The sequence below is a fragment of the Fusarium fujikuroi genome, chromosome FFUJ_chr04 (assembly GCF_900079805.1).
Source record: "Fusarium fujikuroi IMI 58289 draft genome, chromosome FFUJ_chr04".
Taxonomy (NCBI): Eukaryota; Fungi; Ascomycota; class Sordariomycetes; order Hypocreales; family Nectriaceae; genus Fusarium; species Fusarium fujikuroi.
This window is the reverse complement of record NC_036625.1, coordinates 1,855,939-1,875,587: the sequence shown is the minus strand read 5'-3', so window position 1 is coordinate 1,875,587 and position 19,649 is coordinate 1,855,939. Positions and strand designations below refer to the sequence as shown.

The following is a 19,649-nucleotide window of genomic DNA, read 5'->3' as shown; positions in this document are numbered from 1 at the left end:
GAGAAGAACCACAAAGTCGACCTATCCACGCCGAGCAGGTGTCCAACAAAGTACAGCCCAATATCACAGAGTCCGCTGTGGCTCGCCAATACTCCCAATCTGACAGATTCCAACCTACTACTACATGTCACTTCTGCTAAAGAATCACCTAAAAGTATTGTCCCCTATCAACCCCCAAAGTCGTCCGTCCTTTAGTTCCCCTTCTCCAATCCGTCGAGCTCCTTAAGCACGGACGACTTGGTGTTGATCTTCTTAAGCTGGGTATCCTCGAGCTTCTCTCCACCAGCCAGACGCATCTCAAGGTCCTCGATGGCGCGAACCTTCTTCTGGAGACTGCGGATCTTCTTAGCGTTAGGGTTCTGTACTGCATCAGGAGCACCACTTCCGGCACCCTGGCTTGCATGAGCATGGTGTCCATGGCCGTTGCGGTGAGTGTTACTGCGGCTTCGGGCCTGGTTGTTACGCGATTGGCTCCGGTTGCGGTGATTTCGTCGCTCGGGGCTGCGACCCTCGTGACCGGAGCCGTGGCCTCGGTCGTGAGGAGGAGGCGCCAGGCTAGCTCCACCGTTAGGCTCGCCTTGGGGCCGGCCCTCACCCTGGGCATTCTTCTTGTTTCTCTTCTTCTTGTTCTTAGACTTGGACGAGTTTTCATCACCCAAGGGTTCAGCTCCTGGGACGGTCCTAACCGTGGGAGCTTGATCAGCTAAATCAGCACCGGGCACAGCGCGGCGAGGGCGACCAAAACCGTTCGGACCGACGTTGGGTAGTCCGTTGCTCACAACGTGGGCGGCACCGCCCTCATCCTCACGCTTGAAGTGCAGAGGAGTGGCCAGGCCACGGGCGCCGGGAGGGCGGTAGGCACCAGCGGGCTTGCTGGGAGTCTTGACCGAGCCCAGGTAGGCCGTAGCAGAGGCATGAGGCGTAGGAATGGGTGCCAAAGGGTCACCGGGAGCAATGCTCTCGGGACCCTGAGGTCGCCAGACAACATTGTATAACTCGACCATATCCTCGTTATACATGAGATTGCCGCTAACATGCCATAACTTGACGCCGTTGTCAACACGAAGTCGGGGAGAGGTTGTGGCAGTCATGATGTAGCGACTATCGGGACTCCATTCGCAGACGCTGGGATTACCGCTCTCAAAAGTGGTAATCTTGCGGAAATCCTTCTCGAGATCGTAAACATCGATCTGACCAGCAAGGTTGCCGAAACCTGCTACCAAAACAAAGCGACCGTTTGGCGAGAAAGTGATAGTGTTGCGAGGGGCAATCGGGAAGGAATGCGTGGCAACGGCCCGGTGGTTGAAGATGGTGGCCTTGGGAGGCATGGTACCATACACAACACCGAACTCTCTCGAGTTGTGGGACCAAGAAACATCATGAATGGGACCCTCCTTATCCAGGGACACGCGGGCATCAAAAGCACCAGTGGTGCTGAGCAGATACAGCGTGGTCTCGCCATAGTAACTCTTGCCTGAGCGATCAACGTCGGTTTGGGCCAGCACCAGAAGGCTGGAGCCAAGCTTGTTCCACTTCAGCTGGACCTTGTCTCCCTTGAAGAAGGTCTTTTGGGAGATTGGATTGGTGAAAAGAGGGACGTTGAAGACCTTGACGGCAGCGGGTTGGCCCTGGAAGTTGTCAGTATACACTTCTTGAAAATTGCTTTGGCTATTTGCTGACCTTACGCTCGGGAACAAAGACGGCAACGGCGTGGTTTTGGCTGCCAGGAGCAAGAGCAAAGTTGGTGACACCCTCGACTCGGAGCTTGTTCCAGACCTTGACGAGATCGTGACTCTCGTAAAACTGGACTTCGTTTGTAACGAGACGAGCACAGTACTTCTCATCAGCTGTGTACTGAAGGTTCCAGCCTTGCTGCTGTTTCTGAACAAAGCGGCCGAGGGGCTGCTTGTCCTGACCAGAGACATCCTCCTCCACAACGCGCCAGACTTTGAGGTTCTTGGTGGCATCTCCGTTCTCATCCTTGGCAGGGCGTTCCCAGGTGATGACGAAAGTACCTCGAGGAGAGAAACCGAGCTCGTAGACGTTGGAGATGGGGAGGGACAGGACCTGCTGGGAAGTTGAGGGATCAATGATAGTGACAGCCTCGGGAGAGGCCCAAGCGAAGTAGCGACCACATGGCGAGTAGGTACAGCACCGGAGGTTACCTTCAGGCTTCTTGAACCCAGCGAGAGGTTGATAGACGGGCGCGGCGTCGGTGATGCCGATGTCCCTCTGGGTTCGGTAGGCAAACTGCAGCGGAGACGCCATGGCTAGTGAAAGTCACAGTGTCTCGTGTCTTGCTTAAGTCTTTTTTGGGGCCGGTTGTCAAAAAGTTCTGTTGTATCGTGTGCGTGCACTTATCGACGGTCGATGTAGATCGCGATCGTGGGGCAGAAAGCTTAGGCTCAGATTCGGATTGGGCGAATAAGCGGGAGAGCAAAATGCCAAAAGAAGCGTTGTACTTTTTCTTTGACTGCGCAACGAAGAGCAGTACAAATAGTCGCTTGAGAGGGGATCAAGAGCGCTGGATCCGACTCGCAAAAGGTTTGGATCGAGAGTTGTTGTTTGAAGTCGTCGCGGAGCAACAAACAAAAAGTGGCGGGGGAATATCGATCGATTGCGATTGAGCGAAGCCGACAAAGCGAAGTAATAAGACAAGAACTGACTGATTCGGTGACCGGAAGGAAGATAAAAAGAAGACGGCAAGTCACCCAGAGGGAGGGAGAAGGAGGAGGAATTGGCGCGGCAGTGCCGTGATGTTTTTGGTTGAAGGGAAACGAAACAAGAGGGAAGAGAAAGAAGTTGACGGCTTTGGCCACCAAGCATAGGTAAATATGGATTTTTTTTCGTTAGGCCGGACCAGGTTCCCATTCTTTTTTTCCGTACCTACGTAAGGTAGCCCGGGTGGTAGGTGGTAGGCAGCCCAGTGCCCAGGCCCAGTGGAGGCTCCCGCTGAGGTGGCCTCCCTTTTTGTTTCTTACTGGGTACAACCTAGCCACACACCGCATAATCACCGCCAACCGTTCGCCCTTGACTCAGCCTTCACACTGTCTCACTTGAGTTCAGAAACCTACCTTACTTACCTGACCTATTTTTACAGTGCATGCGGCTCCAGATTTCTCTTTGATCAGAAACCATGGCCAACTGTGCTAAGATCGTCGAGTGCTCCGCGAACCTTTCCTTATCTGTTAGACTCTTTCAACGGGAGCACCGAATGCATTAGATCCTTTATTCTATTCCAAGTGCTAATAAGCCATTACCTTCGAGCCACAAGAGCCCCTTGTACTTTTAATATAGAGAGTTGTTTTGAGCGTGTTTATTCCATTCATCAGCTTGAACTCCATAGAACATGTTAACATTAGCTATAGTCACGCCATCAACCATATAGTCCCCCCTTTTAGTTGTAGTATGTAAGGTTTGTCTGTAGTGCCTCTGTTAATCTTTTAGACAAGGTATTGCGTCAACCTTCACCCTACGCCTGGTTAAGCTTTGATAGTCAGGTAGTGGAAGATAAGTGAATTATCACCCAAAACAAAACCAATGAACTCTGTTATTCCTCAAAGAATGCATGGTCCGATGTCTATCACGCCAAGCACCTGCTACATCTTTCATTATCATCGCTACGTGGCACCAATTGGCATTGACGAGCCGAGTTTATAGCACCGATGCTGTCAATAAACTGGATCGATGAGTCTGCACGTGCCGAGCTTTTCCAACATCAGACAAGGTGCTGTTCCTCTATTAAATACAGGTTGTATTTTGCTGTCTCATTATCGTGAATAGGTCATGTACCCAAATTTTTATAGAACGGAAATGGCACGATCACCTGCCCTTGAATTTCTCCTTCCAGCCACCCTTCTCAAACAGCCATAACGCCTCAGTAGCGTAGACTCGGCTTCCTCTGTGACCGTTTTCGTTCATGGCAGCCTCAGTCAAGCTATCGAGGACCCTTCCCTTCTTGACAACTGCCCAGATTCCCATAGCAATAGGGTCATCCTCACTCTTGCCCCACTCACCGAGTCCGAGACGATAGAGAATTCTCCCCAATGTCTGGAAAGCCATACATCTTTGCGCAGGAACAGCACTTCTGGCAAGATGAGCTAGCTCCGCAACTGTGTATCCTGCAGCCTCGGGGGCATCGCCGTGGTGGTGTAAACCCTTCGAAGAAGGGATGGATCGGCTGACTCTTGGTGATAAGAATCGGCCCTGAAAGTCGAAGCGCAGAGCGTTGACAGCAATCTCGGGATGCGGATAGTATGAGGAGTCTTTGTCAGCCGGACTGTCCTCGGTAGGAATGGGTGCCATCCATGCGAGCTTGCTAGGGTCGGCGGGTAGATTGGGAAAATATTTCTTGTGCAGCGATTCTAAGAAATTCGGGTCGGAAGGGTCGAGATCGGCCAAAGCTGGTGGTACAGGAAAATGAACCGACTTGGGTTGGTCGGTAATAGGAAACAGATCGGGTGGTATTTGCGTCGGAGCTTTGTCTTCATCATAGTGATCCGACACCTTTTTCAATGAAGGTTCTTGGGAAACTGAATGGGAACTTTGCGATGCCGATTCTATTGAGGCCTTGCGAGCGTGGGGTGTAGTCGCTGAGGTGCTCTCCGGTGCTTCGTTCGTGGCAGCGTCTTCGACTTTAATCGTAGGTGGAGGGTCTTGTGCTTCTTGTTGTTTCTCTTGTTTTGGTGCATCAAAAGGCGAGGGACCAGTAGGCTCTTCGATGTTGGCCCGCGATAGCAACCTTTGAATGAGAGCCGGGTTCAGACCGTTCATGATATCTTCTTGGGCTTGAGCGATCTCGGCGGGTGTCATATTTGCAATCTTCTCCTGGTTCTCCTGGTCTATGCGTTGTCTCTCAATATCCTTAAAATCTACATCTGAAGACGAAGCTTGAGATGGCTTTCCGGCTTTAGGTTGTTCGGCAGGCGTTGTTGCTCCGGCTGCTCCGGCGCGCTTCTGCTTGAAAGCGGAGGTCTTCCATCTTCTTTTATGTTGAGGGAAGCCGGTAGAGGATATAGGCAGGTCGTTAAACTCAGCAGGCTTCTTTGTGGAAGTATCGTGCTCAACGATGTCGTTGATAAAAAGTGTCGGATCCATTCTGGTGATGTATATGCAGCCAGCATGGACAAGATCTCTCTCAAGCTTTGGATCTGACGTTCTTTTTTTTTATTTTATCTTTAGTCAGTGGAGAGAACCACGGAGAAATGCTTGTGGGTCAGGGGCCTTGTGACCCCACATCCAGTAGCGCGTTTGTTTGAATGTGCCACGTGCAAGGATTTGAATGACCTGGATTAATGGAGATTTATGGAAATACCAATACTAAGCTTCCAAGAATAGACAAGACAAAATACAAAATAATCAAGGTTATGCCAGTCTATCCAGACAAGGAGAAAGTATCCCGAGTTGTTATTTGTGGATGTATTTTATCAGGCGAAAACACGTTATGACTCGTAAAAGGTACCGAGGATTGGAAATTCGAGTTTCAGTCCCCGGTTTTCCTCTCTTGATCGTTCTGTGCCCAAATAAGAAGAAGACCCTGCCAATAAAAAAAAATAAAAAAATAAAAAAAAACCCCTTGGCACTTTCCGAAATCCCTGCTACCCTCAAAAGAATTTGCTATAACATCATATGTGCATTTATTACTGGAACAGGGCTTTTGAGTTTCGTTTCCTGAGACAGACGATTTTAATTGTGAGGGTATGTCGCACCGCCACAGATTAGACTGGGATAGTGGTGCATTAGCGCCGATCGATTCTCGTTCCTCTTGAGTTCCAGAACCCTTGTGCCACAGAACCATGCTCAGACTGTCATCTGTGGCTTTCAATCGTTAAGCTTTCTGATGTGGTACTCGGTGCAATTTGTTTGTAACAAAGCAAGCCCCAGGAGAGTTCGAGTGTTTATTATGCGCCCCTATTCATGCTGCACTTTTACGTGTTTGTATTTTCGCTAGTCGTCAAGAAATGAATGCCTCTGAAAATCGGGTGGAGTCAAGGTTGACGCGGTCGGATTGAGTGGAATGAATAGAGATTACCAAAGGGAAAAGTCAAAAACGAATCTCTGGGACTTAAGCAATGAGTTCCAAGAGGTAACAGTGGATGACAGGCACAATATTTATGGCGTACAGTACCGTGTAGAGTTCCAATCCCTGCAACATCATTTGATGGTCGAACGACCGATAGCTTCAACATCAATGGAGAAAACCCACAAAAAATCCCTCTGAAGTCCATGACGATACATATTCATATCAGCTTCAAATTGCAAATTGGGAGGCTATTCAGAATATTGGAAAAAGAACAAATTACAAAAAAAGCCCCATTCAAGTAGTACCTTAACCGAAAAAAACAAACTTGTGGCTGATGCAGCCATTACTGCAGCCGCGTTGGATCCCTGTCGACGTGCCGCGCCTAAGCTTGGTTCAACGATTCTGGTTTCGGGATTAGATGGTCCACACCATTCAAGGAGGGGGGGGACCAGTTCATCGCTGCGATGGGCTGGGCTGGGCTGGACTGGGATGTTTGTCACTAGGCAAGAAGGTGATTAGTCAAGTTGGTTGCTGACTCTGAACGAATTGATCAATATCACGAGGCCGTTATTGCTTGTGATTTTGATATGACTGTTGCAGCTGAGAGGTGAGCGGATAAATGACGTGTTGCAAGAGATAGCCCTCTGAGGTAGTACAAAAGGATACATGTCACAAGCCGAGAGATATTCCTGGAGTCCACAGTCCACTACAGGCAGGCAGTTTCCCCACGCTACCTAACCCAAGGTATGTACTAAGGTACCTAAGAATGGAACCTCAACCCTGCACTGGGGAGTAAGAAAAGCTTCGGTGGTTGAATTAGGGTGTCAAAAATACTTGGCCAAGTGCCATACCAGACTTCTACTATAAGCAGACCCTGTAATATATTCAGAGTCTCGCCTTTTCTTATCCCCTCAACTCACCTGCGAAAGCTGACCCGACCCCCCTTGTCATGTTCTACGGATGTTACACATGGAATCTGAGTCGGTCGGTACCTTTACCTTTACCTTTACTCTAAAGAAAATATGTATCCGTGCGTCAACGGGCATGGAAGTCTGTTTTCTCTATCACTTCCGCCTATGCATGTCTTTTTGAGTCTACCATTAACTTACATCTTACTCATTCTTCCCCCCCCCCCGCTAAGCTCGGGTCTGCTGGCTCTTTTCACTTGCTCCCTCTGATGGATTTGACTCTGTACTGCACTGTCCTGTCCCATCCGTCCCCAGCATCCAATGCCATGGCATGACCTAATTACTTGGTAGACCCCCTATCACCATTAACTTAGCTGGTTCCCTGATGTTGTCGATGCCTATTTTGAGTCCCATCTCATTAGGTTGGTTGTTCTAGAGTTAGCCACGCCCCTCGGCGGTTTTTAATACAATTTCCCTTTTGTCCTTTCCCTTCCCTTTCTTCTGGTGATGCTTGTCATGGTCCGCGCCCCTCCCCCCTCGCTCGTTTCTTCTCGTACCGTACCTCGTGCCTTGTCTGTCTCGTCTCGTCTCGTCGTTCTTGTTGTTTCCGAGTCGTAGCATTCTTATTTAGCTGCTGGCAACAAGAGAAGCTGTTGGCCTGCCCCGTTTTTCTCCTTCCTGGCCTGGAAAATAAGAAATATTGTCGTCGCCCCGAAAAAAAAACGTAGCCATCCCCATCTCATTTCTCCTCCCTTTTCTCCCCTTCTTTCCCTCCTCTCCCTCACTCAAACATCCACCTCCCACATATTTTTCCCAACAACGACCAGTGGTTTTTATTGTCGAATTCGTCGGATTTCATCAATTTGACACTATTCGCACATCTCAATCATCTCCATATTGTCGTTATTTTCTGCGCCTGGTGTGGCAGTACCTCTTAACGTCCTCCAAGCGACGTGTACCCTGCAGTCGGCTCACTTTTTCCTTCTGGAAGGCCGCATTCACTGCCAAAGTCGTTTCCCAACTCGAGATCTTGAGGCTATTCAGAGATTCGACCTACTCCACCGCCCGCACCTGCACTCCACATTCTGGCCACTCACAGCTCGTTTCACCTCGTCACTCTCCGACTGGACGCTTTCCCGCTTGCAACCATTCCGTTCCTGACGAGGCCCGCACGCTATAGATCCAGGCATTTCTATTCGCTGTACCTGGTACTCACTTTGACGCTGCATTTCGGTGCCATTTAGCGTGTACCACTCACTACCACCCGTCGACCGCTATTCGTTGCCTTATCGACATTCGATGGTTTGAATCACAGCCTTGCCCTACGCGACGCTTTATCTGATCCTTGGGTTTTGATGCTGCAAATGCGAGGTTCCTTTGCCCGCTTCTAGCATTAATATCCCCTGTTTCCAATTTTGGCAATCAATTTGTCAGATGCAATAACCGCCTGTATTGGTGTTTCTATTCACATTCTTGTAATACGCGCTGCACAAGGCTATTCGTTGCCTCTCTACACCTCGGCATGGCTGCGACAGGCGCCGACACGTCTATGTCACGATACGACTCATCAGCCGGCGAACTATCATCGCCTCCTTCCGGATCGCTATCAGAACCTGGTTCACCATCACGAAATGGATCCGGTAGCCGAGCACCGCAAGACTATGACGAGATCGTCGTCGTTTCCAGCGATGGCCAATATCAACACATCGGCCACCAGAATCACAGCGAACGCCCTCCACCGCCTATGCCACCCCAATCAGGCACAGGCCCCCCTAGACGATACGCACTTGTCGACAACCAATGGGTCCAATTAACCGCTGCAGGTGTGCCGCGCAAGAAGCCTGGACGCAAACCTGGTACCATTGTGAAACCTCGAAATTCGGACGGTGCCGATGCAGCTAAGGCTTCTCGAAAGCCTAGGAAACCTCGCGATCCTAATGCGCCAGCATTGCCACGCAAGAGAAAGATTGCCCCTGCAGATGGCGAGAGTGAAATCCCGGGAGATTCAAAGTCTCTTGCCGAAGCTGCATCATCCGCCGGCCAGGGACGCATGTCGGATGTCTCCCATATATCAGCATTGTCACCTGCTCATCATAACCGTCAAACATCGTCTTCATCACATCAACCCGAACAACGTTATTCACCAAAGATGTTGAAGCGTGAACACTTTATGCAGAACATACTAAATTCGGATACGCCTGTGGAACGACCACAGTCTCAACCCCAGACCCAACCTCAATCTCAGCATAATAGCTCTACATCTATACCTGTTCGTACCAGCGGTCAAAGCTACGATCCTATCCGCGGTAACTACGATCCTGTTCGTGAGACAATGGTTTCTCATAGCCCTTACCCGTCTACTTCTGGTTCACCAAGACCTGCTTCTCAAATGCCTAATCGATCGCCAACCATTGCTAGCCTTCTTGGTGGGAATGAATCCCGCAGCTCATATCAGCCACCCTCGAACCAGTCTCGCTTCCAGGCACATGAACCATCTCAACCACCATCACCATCCAAAGACCCTCGCGGCATATTGACACCAACTCCTTCTTCGCGGCCACCAGTGCAGGAAGCAAAGAAGGATGCACCACCTCCACCACCACCCGTTCAAAGGCCAGTCATCAAAGAATCTAACTTTACCACCATTTCCAATGGCCCTATCAAGAAGTCATCGCCAAAGCAGAAGCCTCACACTGGAGTTTCCACGCCAAAGACTGACACCCTCGATGATATGGGAGAAAGTGAAGGCCGTTCCATCCTCGACTTTGGTCGAGCTAAGCCAGGGGAAGAAGCCCAGGCCCCAACCATTGTTCTCAGTATACCTATCCAGGCTGGCGAGACAAACAGATATGTCAATTTCATGCGCATGGCTGAGGAACGGTATGGATGGGATGCTCTTCACCCTCGCCTGGCTGCCAACCGAGACCGCAAGGCTCGCATCGCTGCGGCGGCTGCCTCTCTAGAAAAGGCGGAATCGGGCCGCGAATCTGGTGATGAAATGTCCGTCGATCTCTCCGATGCCGAGGCTAGCAACCCCGACAACGGCGCGACCAGCGGCCCTGATGCCCAGGCCAAGCCCAAGAAGAAGCGTAATTTCAAGGAGGATCAGTACGATGTTGATGATGATTTTGTCGACGATTCAGAGCTCCTATGGGAAGCTCAGGCGGCAGCAAGCCGTGACGGGTTCTTTGTCTACTCTGGCCCTCTTGTACCCGAGGTCGAGAAGCCAGCTGCTGGGTATGTATCTTCCTTTTTTGTCTTATGTGATCAAGCAATAACAAGTAATAGCCATGATGGTCCCCCTAAGCGCGGACGGGGTGGAAGAGGTAGCAGAGGAGGCGGAAGAGGTGCGTCGACCAGAGGCGGGACAGGCAGCGGCCGCGGCGGAGGGCCTGGATCTCGAGGTGGCTCTGTCACCCGAAAACCCCGTATCACTAAGCAGGAGAAGGCGCAACGGGAACGCGAGAAGGCTGAGCGCGAAACAATGGCCCAAATGGCCAAGACACCTACCCAGGGTGGCTACTCACTAAACCCAACCACGCCATCCTTTGCTGTGAGCGAGTTAGGGGCTTAGAATCCTTCGTCATCTGCAAATGGTTCTCGTTTCACGCCATAAAATCTTCGACGCCAGCGTTGAGCGTAACACTCTTGAAAAGAGAAACAACATTCAAATAAAAGGTGTGCTCCAACTCAGCACACTTAACTTTCTGTCATCGTGCTATGGCAGCATACACCGCCCACAACTACTTACACCGGGAATCCCGAGTCCTCCCCATTTTTTCCCTTTGTTTTGCACTCTCCGAGGCTTTTTTGCGGATCATGGATGATCCGGCATGGCCTCCTTATGCGGTTTCCAGATTTGTGGGAGTATTGGCGTGTGAGAGATTTGATCCTGGGACTACAGGCGTTTACCTGGTTTATATGCTTGCAGAGGGATGACACATGGGTGGCCCCAGTCATGAAGCAAGAAAAGACCAGAGATGGCTGATAATTCGCCCTCAGACAATGGTAGCTTTTGAAAGGAGAATAGTCAGACAAGGGGCTACAACCATTCGGGCACTTCCCACAAGAGAGGACTAGTTCAGCGGTATTAGATGTTAGAGTTGGAGTTGAACAATTGTAAAAGATGATGGTCTGATGAATATAGCAGTAACGAGCCTATGTCAAAATTGCGCTTTGCCCTGGTAACCAAAATCACAGACTTGGACTCTTAATAGCGTTTCGTTGTGAACAAATTTCTGTCATTCATGATCTGAATCCAATGTATTCTCCAACGTCTCAAGTTTGCGAACAAGCCTGTCACCATCACAATACGCATATCATTCCAGGCAACTAGCTGCCCACTTGACAAATCAGAAAGCATCCGCTGTCTCGCTTTTCTCTTCTGTCCTATGCTCCAGTCCATATAGACAAACAAACGAGAAAGTATTCCTTCAACCCTTCTTAAAATCCCCATCCCACTCTTTCACATACTGCCTGCATATACTGCCTACCTCTATCCCGGGAAGCAAACCACTGCTCTTATGCGAGGCTGAACTCGGTGACCTCACCCATCTCGTTGACGGTTTGTTCGCCGGTCTTATATGAGGCACGCCACCGCAGCTTGGCGCTTGTGACCTTTTGAGCCCGGTTGCCCGCGTGCCAGATCTGCACCTCCTGCGTGATGCCGCGATTTTGCTGGGGGGCAAGATCGCGACCAGTCTGAGGCTTGAGCTGAAGTTCGTAGCCCTGGGTTTATGTCAGTTCATGCCATGTCAGCAAGCATGAAGGGTATGCTTACCTTTGTCACGGCGAGCTGGAAGTGAAATTCGCCGATGGGCTGTGTCACGTTGTTGGAAAAGGCAAAGACGATGTTAATAGCGTTCTCATTGCCAGGTGCTCGCCTGGCAATCATCTCAATCTTCACATTTGTGTTACTCACAACAGCCTGGTGCTCCTTGGGCTTGCTTGGCTCTGGGGGTAGGGCAGAGGAGAAGTTCCACTCGTCATCATCGTTGGCTGTAGGAGCGGGTTGTGGTTGAGGGGGCGCAGGAGATGCACGTTGAGAGTTAAAGTTACCAGCACCAAGAATAGCGAATGGATCGGAGGCGGGCTGTGATGGGGGAGGAGGCTGCTGTTGGAAGCGAGGCTGAGGTGTCGTCGATTGAGAGACGGGCTGTGAGAAGGAGGCGAATTGTGAAAAGGGGGGAGGAGTTGGAGTTGAAACTTGACCTCGGGCAGAGTTGTCCTGGGTCATGGAAGATAATAACGCAGGACCAGGAATATCTGGAAAATGGTTTAGTATAGCAATGGGCACGGGGAGTTTGTATTGGCAACTTACTTTGGTTTGCGCCAAAGCCCAAAGCAATACCGCCGCCTTGCCCGAAACTGCTCGACTCTCCACCAATATCTAGGCCGAGGAGGTCATTCTCAAGGCCCCCAGCGCTCGCAGAGGGCACAGCGGCATTGTTTGGCTGAGCGCCATTACTGCTGGCATCAACTTCAAAGTCGATGAGAGACAGCTCATTCGCTGCGCTTGAAGACGATGCTGTAGCTCCAGCAGCAGAGGGGGGAGGCCCACCAGCGGCAACCTTTGCAGCGCCCTCTATATCACCCTTCTTCATCAGCTTATACCGCTCTGCTGTTCGGTGTATGCTGTCGTTGATCTCGAGCAACTTGGCGACAGCCTCGTGGTCGTCAGATTCCTCTTCACACATCTTCTGGATCTTAGGCTGTGCACTCTGTAGGGCAGCAGCCAATTCGCTGAAGACATCACCATCTTCCATCTTGTCGCCCTCCTTGAAGGAGTCGAGTCGCTCCTCTAGTAATCGCGCCTTAGCCTGAATCTTGGCAACCTCCTCAGCGGCCTTTGCGCGGTAGTCGGTCTTTGACCGTGTGTCGTAGCCAGCCATGATCTTCATAAGTCGGTTGGCTTCTTGGAGATCCTCGGGGGTGCCGCGACGAATGAGTTCCTGAAGTTTAGCTGATTGCGCCTCTCGCTCTTCCTCTTCCATTTCTTCGGCGGACTTGAGGTTCTACATGATCTGTTCAGTATGGGACACATCATGCAGAAGCGAATTAACTTACATCACTGGGGTTCAATACAGCAGCATCCTCTCTCCGCACTTCAGGGAAGACGTATCCTTTATAACTCAATAATCGGTGCATGTCCCTAATAAATCCTAGATCCTCCTTGTATCGGCTCGTTTCGCATATCGTCCCTCGCCATTCCTCAATCGCCTCGAGGATTTTGGCCTGGACTCGTGTAGGGCGCATTGGCGGCCGTTCGGGGAACCTTCTGACGAGCTCATTGAGGAACTCCTTTGTGCCGATTTGTAGGTGAAAGGGGTATCCGCAGTTTTTAACACATATGTCAAGAAGGCCTAAGGCGAGCAGAGCCACGTTGGGGTTGCGATGATTGATGTAGTTGACGATTGCAGTAGCAGCCTCGCGAGGAGCAGTTCCCTTCTTTGAGTTTATAAGGTCGGCGATCTCGAGATTGAGGGCGAGGTTGGGTTCGTAGTTCTCGGGACTGCAGGCAGCCTGGATGAAGCGCTGGAGCTGGGAGGGGGTTCTGCCAGATGATGGCAGATCGCCCCAACGGTCGCGAGCCGCTGCGCGAGCTGAAGCGGCCTCCATTGCAAATATAAAATACTGATGTGCACACACAAAATTACGATGTTATTCGCGGTATTTTGCGTGCGCGCGTTGGTCGAGGACGACGGGTGCGAGGTAGTGCTACGTTGATAGAAGGGTGAGCTGGTCAACTGGACCTACTAACGGACGGAGTCCAGTACTATAGGTATCCTCGGAGTCTGGCGGGGAGCTCCTGGTAGGTAGCCCAGTGGTCGACCGAATACGGAGCAAGCCTACGGAAACAGCTTAAAAGAACAAACAAGACAAGTAGATACGGCAATCAACGTGAAATAAGGATAAAGAAAAGAAAAGGGCATAAGTTCTTGATTTAAAATAAAACCTCTCTTGCCATATCATGGTCTTCGAACTTGTATACGTCGCCAACGGCCAAGGGACCTGTAGACAACACGATGATACGGAAGTTAGTAAGGTAGGTGCTCAAGGTACCTACCTGTTAAGAGGTAAGATGTGGCTCTGTGGCGCAGACATGGAAAGAGCAGCCAATCAGCTTAGTACGTTAAGGAATTGACTATTGTAAATTGAGGTGACAACGAAAAAAATCGAGATAGGGTGCCAGAATAAACTCATCAACGAGCCACTCTAAACTTAGGCTAATGTATCTAAGTCTTTATTTAGCTTGAGATCAAGGTCCTACCTAGGTTTTCTCGCATCCCTTCCGTAAGCCCCTGTTACAGCGGCGTGATAGCGGATTTGGTGCTGAAGCCTTCCATTATTAGGTAGGTCTCGTCGCTTACAAAGTGCTAGGGGACCCCAGCGCTCAGTGCCCTCTCGAGTTGCTGCCCCTCGCTGACTGACGGAATAAATCAACCCCACCATGAGAACCTTATCAACCCATCTTCCATAGCTTTTTGGACGAGGCAAAAATTAATTTTGAAGTCTGCATTACTCGTATTAAAACATCAACAACGCATACCCTCCGAACAATAGGTACCATAAAACATCAGGTATTCGCCAAACCCATCCAAAATGGTTCGTCACAAAAAGGATTTCGTCTCCAAGGGTAGAAAGGGAGGCCCAACCCCGCGACGAGGACCCCGCCGTGATGATGATGGTGATGGTTCTTCGCGCCCAGCTTTCAAAGCCGCATGTTGGGATCTCGGCCATTGCGATCCCAAACGCTGTTCCGGAAAGAAACTCATGAAACTTGGAATGATGCGCGACCTGCATCTCGGCCAACGCCATAACGGAGTCATCATCACGCCCAACGGCAAACATACCGTCTCCCCCGCCGATCGCGAGCTCATGGACCAGTACGGCGCTGCTGTTGTAGAGTGCTCTTGGGCGAGGACGCAGGAGGTTCAGTGGAACAAAGTCGGTGGGAAGTGTGAGCGGTTGTTGCCGTACCTCGTCGCTGCGAATACGGTCAATTATGGCAAGCCCTGGCGTCTGAACTGTGTTGAAGCGCTGGCTGCAGCTTTCTACATTTGTGGTCACTCAGATTGGGCGGAGCAGATTCTTGCCCCTTTTTCATACGGACCATCCTTCCTCGAGATCAACCACAGCTTGCTCAAGCGATATGCTGCATGTGCTGATGAGGCCGAGATCAAAAAGACTGAAGAAGAGTGGATGGAGCAACTGGAGAAGGAATACGCGGAGAGTCGGGAGGAAGGAAACGACGATATGTGGACCAGCGGAAATACCAATCGAAGACGTATTCAATTTTCTGATGACGGCGACGACGACGATGAAGAGGATGACAGTGACGAAGAGGAAGAGGAAGAGGGAAGCGTGGATGGCATATATCTTGGCAAGAAGCCCCCTAAATCTCAGCCAAAAGAGGAGGAGGAGGAGGAGGAGGAAGAAGAAGAAAAGGATCGCTATGCAATATCTGACGACTCAGATGACGAGGACGCAATGGCCGAGATTCGCCGCAAAGTTCTCGCCTCAAAGACCTTCACTAACCCCAACCAACAAGACGATAAGAAGCCTGTCACCATTCCCAACCCACATCAACACCAGCAGCAGTTCAAGCCTAATACCAGTGTTCAGCCTGACTCGGATAACGAGAGGAGCGGAAGCGAAGATGACGATGACGATGACGACAATGAATTTGATAACATCATTGAGGCTACGCCTGTGACTGATCGTATTGGTTTGGCCAAGTTGGAAAAGGAGCGTAACCAGGCTACCATTATGACGAGGACGTTCTCATCCAATGCTGTGGGTGCGCCATCTCGAAGTTGAGCAGAAGATTACCAAACAGAAATCGTATCACTCTAACCAACATTACTTACTCACCAATTTGAACACCGGGGTCATGGAATTGTAATTTTTAGTATTAACAGTGAAATTTGGTATATCGTCCCTCTATCCAACACCCAAATCTTGGCATGCTCTTCCGTCTTAGGACCATGTCTTCATATGCATCTATTCATACACGACTCCCTTTCCTCAGAGAGCGACCACCTTTTGATTTCCGCCTTTTGTACATATTTTACAGTTCTGTTGTTACAGCGTTCGCCTTTCCTTGATTACCTCATAAGTCTGGATCTGATCGTCGATTTGTAGCTCCTGGAAGTCTTCAAGACCGATACCACACTCGGTGCCCTTACCCATCTCCATGACGTCCTTTTTGACATGTTTGAGTGTGTCGATTTTGCCTGTGGATTGAGTCAGCATCAGGAAGAGACACACAAGGAGTAAAGAGACGGGCAGGATGTGTAGAATGTGTAAAAAGGAGAAATGTATAACTTACCATCATAGACGACTTCTCCACCACGGATAACCCTGACCATAGACGTCCGCTTGATAGTGCCGTTGCGGATCTTGCAACCGGCGATATTCTTCTGCACCCTCTTTCTGACGTTGATGCCAAATACTTGCAATACGTCTGCTTCGCCAAGTACCTTGTTTGTAATAGTATGTGGTAGTAGGTCCGACAGTGCACTCTTAACATCATCGACAACGTGATAAATGACGCTGTGATCGATGATGCGCACACCGGCCTCTTCGGCACGCTGGCGAATATGAGGAAGGATAGGCATATTGAAGTTGACGATGATACTCTTGGATGCAGCAGCGTGGTCGACGTCATACTCAGAGATCGCGCCGACGCCAGATCGTAAGAGCTTGGATTGGACTTCGTTGTTTCCGAGTTCCTGGACAGTGCCACAAACGGCCTCCACGGACCCAGCGACATCAGCCTTGACAATGAAGTTCTGGTAAATGATGCCGGGCTCAGTCTTGGCAGGCTCTGCTTCAGTGCCCTCAGCTTCTGCAGCAGCGGCGGCTTCCTCAGCGGCCTCCTTCTCACGCTGGCGCTGCTCTTGTTCAGCTAGTTGCTTAGAGCTCTCCAGTCTCTCAGCCATTTCCTCACGGTACTCGATCGCTGTCCTAGCTTTGCCCTCATCAGGCGCCTGGAGAACTTGCTCTCCAGCATCAGGCAGCTCGCGCCAGCCAAGGATCTGGACAGGAGTTCCAGGGGGTGCCTCAGGGATCTCGACACCAGCTTCGTTTCGAAGGCCACGAATCTTGGCCCATGATTTGCCGGCCACGATAATATCACCAAGACGCAGAGTTCCTCGCTTGACAAGCACTGTGGCGGTCTTGCCAGTCTGCTTGATGCTAGATTCTAGAACCCAGCCCTCGGCCATGCCATCTGCTTCGGCGCGGACATCGAGGATTTCAGACAAGGTGACGATGTTCTCTTCGAGATCTTGCATGCCCTTGCCCGTCTTGCCACTTACGGGTACCACCTGAACATCACCGCCATAGTCTTCGATTTCAACGCCATGGCGGGCAAGATCAGCTTTCACTTGATCCACTCGAGCGTCTTCCTTATCGATCTTGTTTATTGCCACGATGATAGGAACCTTGGCGGCCGTAGCGTGCTTCAGTGCCTCTAAAGTCTGTGGCATAACACTGTCGTCAGCAGCCACGACCAGCACCACAATGTCTGTGACATTGGCGCCTCGTTGACGCATAGACAAGAACGCAGCGTGACCTGGCGTATCAAGGAAGGTGATCTGCTTGCCCGACGACATTTGAACGACAAAGGCACCGATGTGTTGTGTGATGCCACCGTGCTCCTGGGCAGCAATGGAAGACTTGCGTAGCCAATCCAAAAGAGTAGTCTTTCCGTGATCAACATGGCCCATAATGGTGACAACAGGAGGCCTGCTTGGCAATAATGACGGATCTTCTGGCGCCGGCCGAGGTTGTAGGTCGCGCTGAGAACCAGTGTCCACTGTGGGATCATAGCCGTACTCCTGAGCGACAAGGGCTGCCGTATCACCAGTCATGATGGTTTCCTCTGTGAGATCCTCAAATCCCATGGACTCCAGATCATGCAAAAAGTCGGCTATGCGGATCTGGAGAGCACCAGCCAAGTTGGAGATGCTAATGTACTCGGGGAGAAAGATGGGTACGGGAGCGGCTTCTGTAGCTTCCTCAAGGCGTTTTCTCGCTTCTTTCTCAGCCTTCTTGCGTTGTCTAGCTTCCCAGCGTCGAATTGAATCTTCGTCAAAGTCATCGTCTTCAGCCTCGTTCCGATGAACATTCTTGGGGCGCTTGTCCTTCTTGTCTCTCCGCTTATCAGAAACATCGCTTTCCTCCATCTCGAAACGTGACTTGCGCCTTATTTGATCTTCCTGCGACTGCTGACCACCTCGTAACATGCCATCTGCCCCCTGAAGCGCTTCCAAGTATTGGCCCCCGGGGCCAGGTCTGCTACGAATATTTGTGACTCGACTTTCGAGTGCGTCCCAGAAACCATCCTCCCCGCGGCTTGGCTTTTCTTCCAGCTTGCGGGAGCGCTTCAGCTGCCCCCATACGCTCTCACCCTCTTCCTGGCCTGTTGCTGGTGCGACATTCTTCGATTTGTTCTTGTTTTGGCTCTCCGCAGGTTTCGCCTCCGCTTTTCTGCTGATGAGGGGTATTTGAGTATCAACCTTTCGAGCGCTGAAAGCTCCCCAAGCGGGTGCAGCTGGCTTGGGAGGCTCATTAGTAGACCATGACTTGGGCGTTGCCACTGGAGCCGGTGTACGATCTGTTCTGAAAGCCTCAGCAAGAATTGAGCTTGACAACAGATTTGATGGGGGCGTTGTTGGCTTTGCGTCCCGCTGTTGCTGCTGCTGCTGATGCCGCTGCTGTCTAGCATATTTGTTTCCGTCGTTCGATCGGTTTGGTTGCTGGTTGTCTCTGGCTGGAGATGTATTCTTCCTTTGGCTTTGGTTTTGATTTGCGTTCTGGGTGTCTGATCGCTTCTTGACGTTGTTTTGTGCAGGTGGCGGGGTGGGGGCAGCCTCAACCTTGAGAGGTTTCTTCAGAGGCAATCCCATCTTTTTACGAGCTTCTTGCTCATGAGGAAGCAAGTCAACGCTTTGCTTCGAAGTATCTGGTGATGGTTTGCTCGCAAATGCTCCGAAAGACCCCAATCCAGCTCCAAACCCTCCAGGAAAACCACGCCCCGGGAAGCCTCCCGGCTTGCCATTATCGTTCGGTCCGTGGAGTATAGAGCTCGTCGACAAGGCGCGCACACCAGATAATCGTAGATAGTGACACGAAGATGGCCGAGTGGCTCTAACTGATGTTATTGTGGCTCCGACGCTGGACACATGGCGATCTCTGGACTGCGAATCGCTGGGCGAGAGTTTGTGACGGCAGAGGGCACATACGTAAGAATTACTGCGCTCCTGGATACTGTGTGAGACGTTTGCCAATAGTGACCGATGGTCGAGAACTAACCTGTAAGGTGCGCACTCTCAACATTGCCGCGACGGGGGATTGGCAGATTTGGAGCGAATCTGCTTCGACATTGGCTTTGCAACCGAATAAGTTGAACGTGCTAATTATAAGTTCGTCCCGCTACAACAGAAATCCAAACTTAGTGGAGTTCTAGGTTAGTAGTTAACCACAGGGCACCCTCGGCGCCGGGATTGTCCGCCACAGTTAGAGCCCGGATAATGAATGGACGTCATTTGTCAAATCGACCTATCTTTGGGCTTCAATTAGTGAGCCAAGACGAGGATATTAAATTCCAAATTTAGGTGTTCTAGGAGAGCAATCTTGGATTCACCCTGTCTAACCGGTAACGCTCTTTTTGGTCGTTCCCTTTAATAGTTATTACATCAGACATCTTTTGC

At 50.7% G+C, this 19,649-nt stretch overlaps 6 protein-coding genes; 2 read left to right on the top strand and 4 right to left on the bottom strand.

The window, feature by feature from the left end:
- Positions 1 to 191: 191 nt before the first annotated feature.
- FFUJ_13591 (related to eukaryotic translation initiation factor 3 subunit 9) lies at positions 192 to 2,268 on the bottom strand (the record flags this gene model as incomplete). XM_023576293.1 has 2 exons in its annotated part: positions 192 to 1,628; positions 1,681 to 2,268. The coding sequence occupies 2 exons, from the start codon at positions 2,266 to 2,268 to the stop codon at positions 192 to 194; spliced, it is 2,025 nt and encodes a 674-aa protein (XP_023429465.1).
- Positions 2,269 to 3,822: 1,554 nt separating this feature from the next.
- On the bottom strand, positions 3,823 to 5,097 carry FFUJ_13590 (uncharacterized protein; the record flags this gene model as incomplete). Its single annotated transcript, XM_023576292.1, has 1 exon — positions 3,823 to 5,097. One exon carries the CDS (start codon positions 5,095 to 5,097, stop codon positions 3,823 to 3,825), a length of 1,275 nt encoding a protein of 424 aa, XP_023429464.1.
- Positions 5,098 to 8,452: 3,355 nt separating this feature from the next.
- FFUJ_13589 (uncharacterized protein) lies at positions 8,453 to 10,504 on the top strand (the record flags this gene model as incomplete). XM_023576291.1 has 2 exons in its annotated part: positions 8,453 to 10,167; positions 10,219 to 10,504. 2 exons carry the CDS (start codon positions 8,453 to 8,455, stop codon positions 10,502 to 10,504), a joined length of 2,001 nt encoding a protein of 666 aa, XP_023429463.1.
- A 947-nt stretch (positions 10,505 to 11,451) lies between these two features.
- On the bottom strand, positions 11,452 to 13,548 carry FFUJ_13588 (probable Arf-binding protein; the record flags this gene model as incomplete). XM_023576290.1 has 5 exons in its annotated part: positions 11,452 to 11,658; positions 11,711 to 12,085; positions 12,137 to 12,195; positions 12,251 to 12,944; positions 12,997 to 13,548. 5 exons carry the CDS (start codon positions 13,546 to 13,548, stop codon positions 11,452 to 11,454), a joined length of 1,887 nt encoding a protein of 628 aa, XP_023429462.1.
- A 984-nt stretch (positions 13,549 to 14,532) lies between these two features.
- Positions 14,533 to 15,750, top strand: FFUJ_13587 (uncharacterized protein; the record flags this gene model as incomplete). Its single annotated transcript, XM_023576289.1, has 1 exon — positions 14,533 to 15,750. One exon carries the CDS (start codon positions 14,533 to 14,535, stop codon positions 15,748 to 15,750), a length of 1,218 nt encoding a protein of 405 aa, XP_023429461.1.
- A 264-nt stretch (positions 15,751 to 16,014) lies between these two features.
- On the bottom strand, positions 16,015 to 19,275 carry FFUJ_13586 (related to translation initiation factor IF-2, mitochondrial; the record flags this gene model as incomplete). XM_023576288.1 has 4 exons in its annotated part: positions 16,015 to 16,166; positions 16,262 to 18,495; positions 18,589 to 19,199; positions 19,252 to 19,275. The coding sequence occupies 4 exons, from the start codon at positions 19,273 to 19,275 to the stop codon at positions 16,015 to 16,017; spliced, it is 3,021 nt and encodes a 1,006-aa protein (XP_023429460.1).
- Between the last annotated feature and the right edge of the window lie 374 nt (positions 19,276 to 19,649).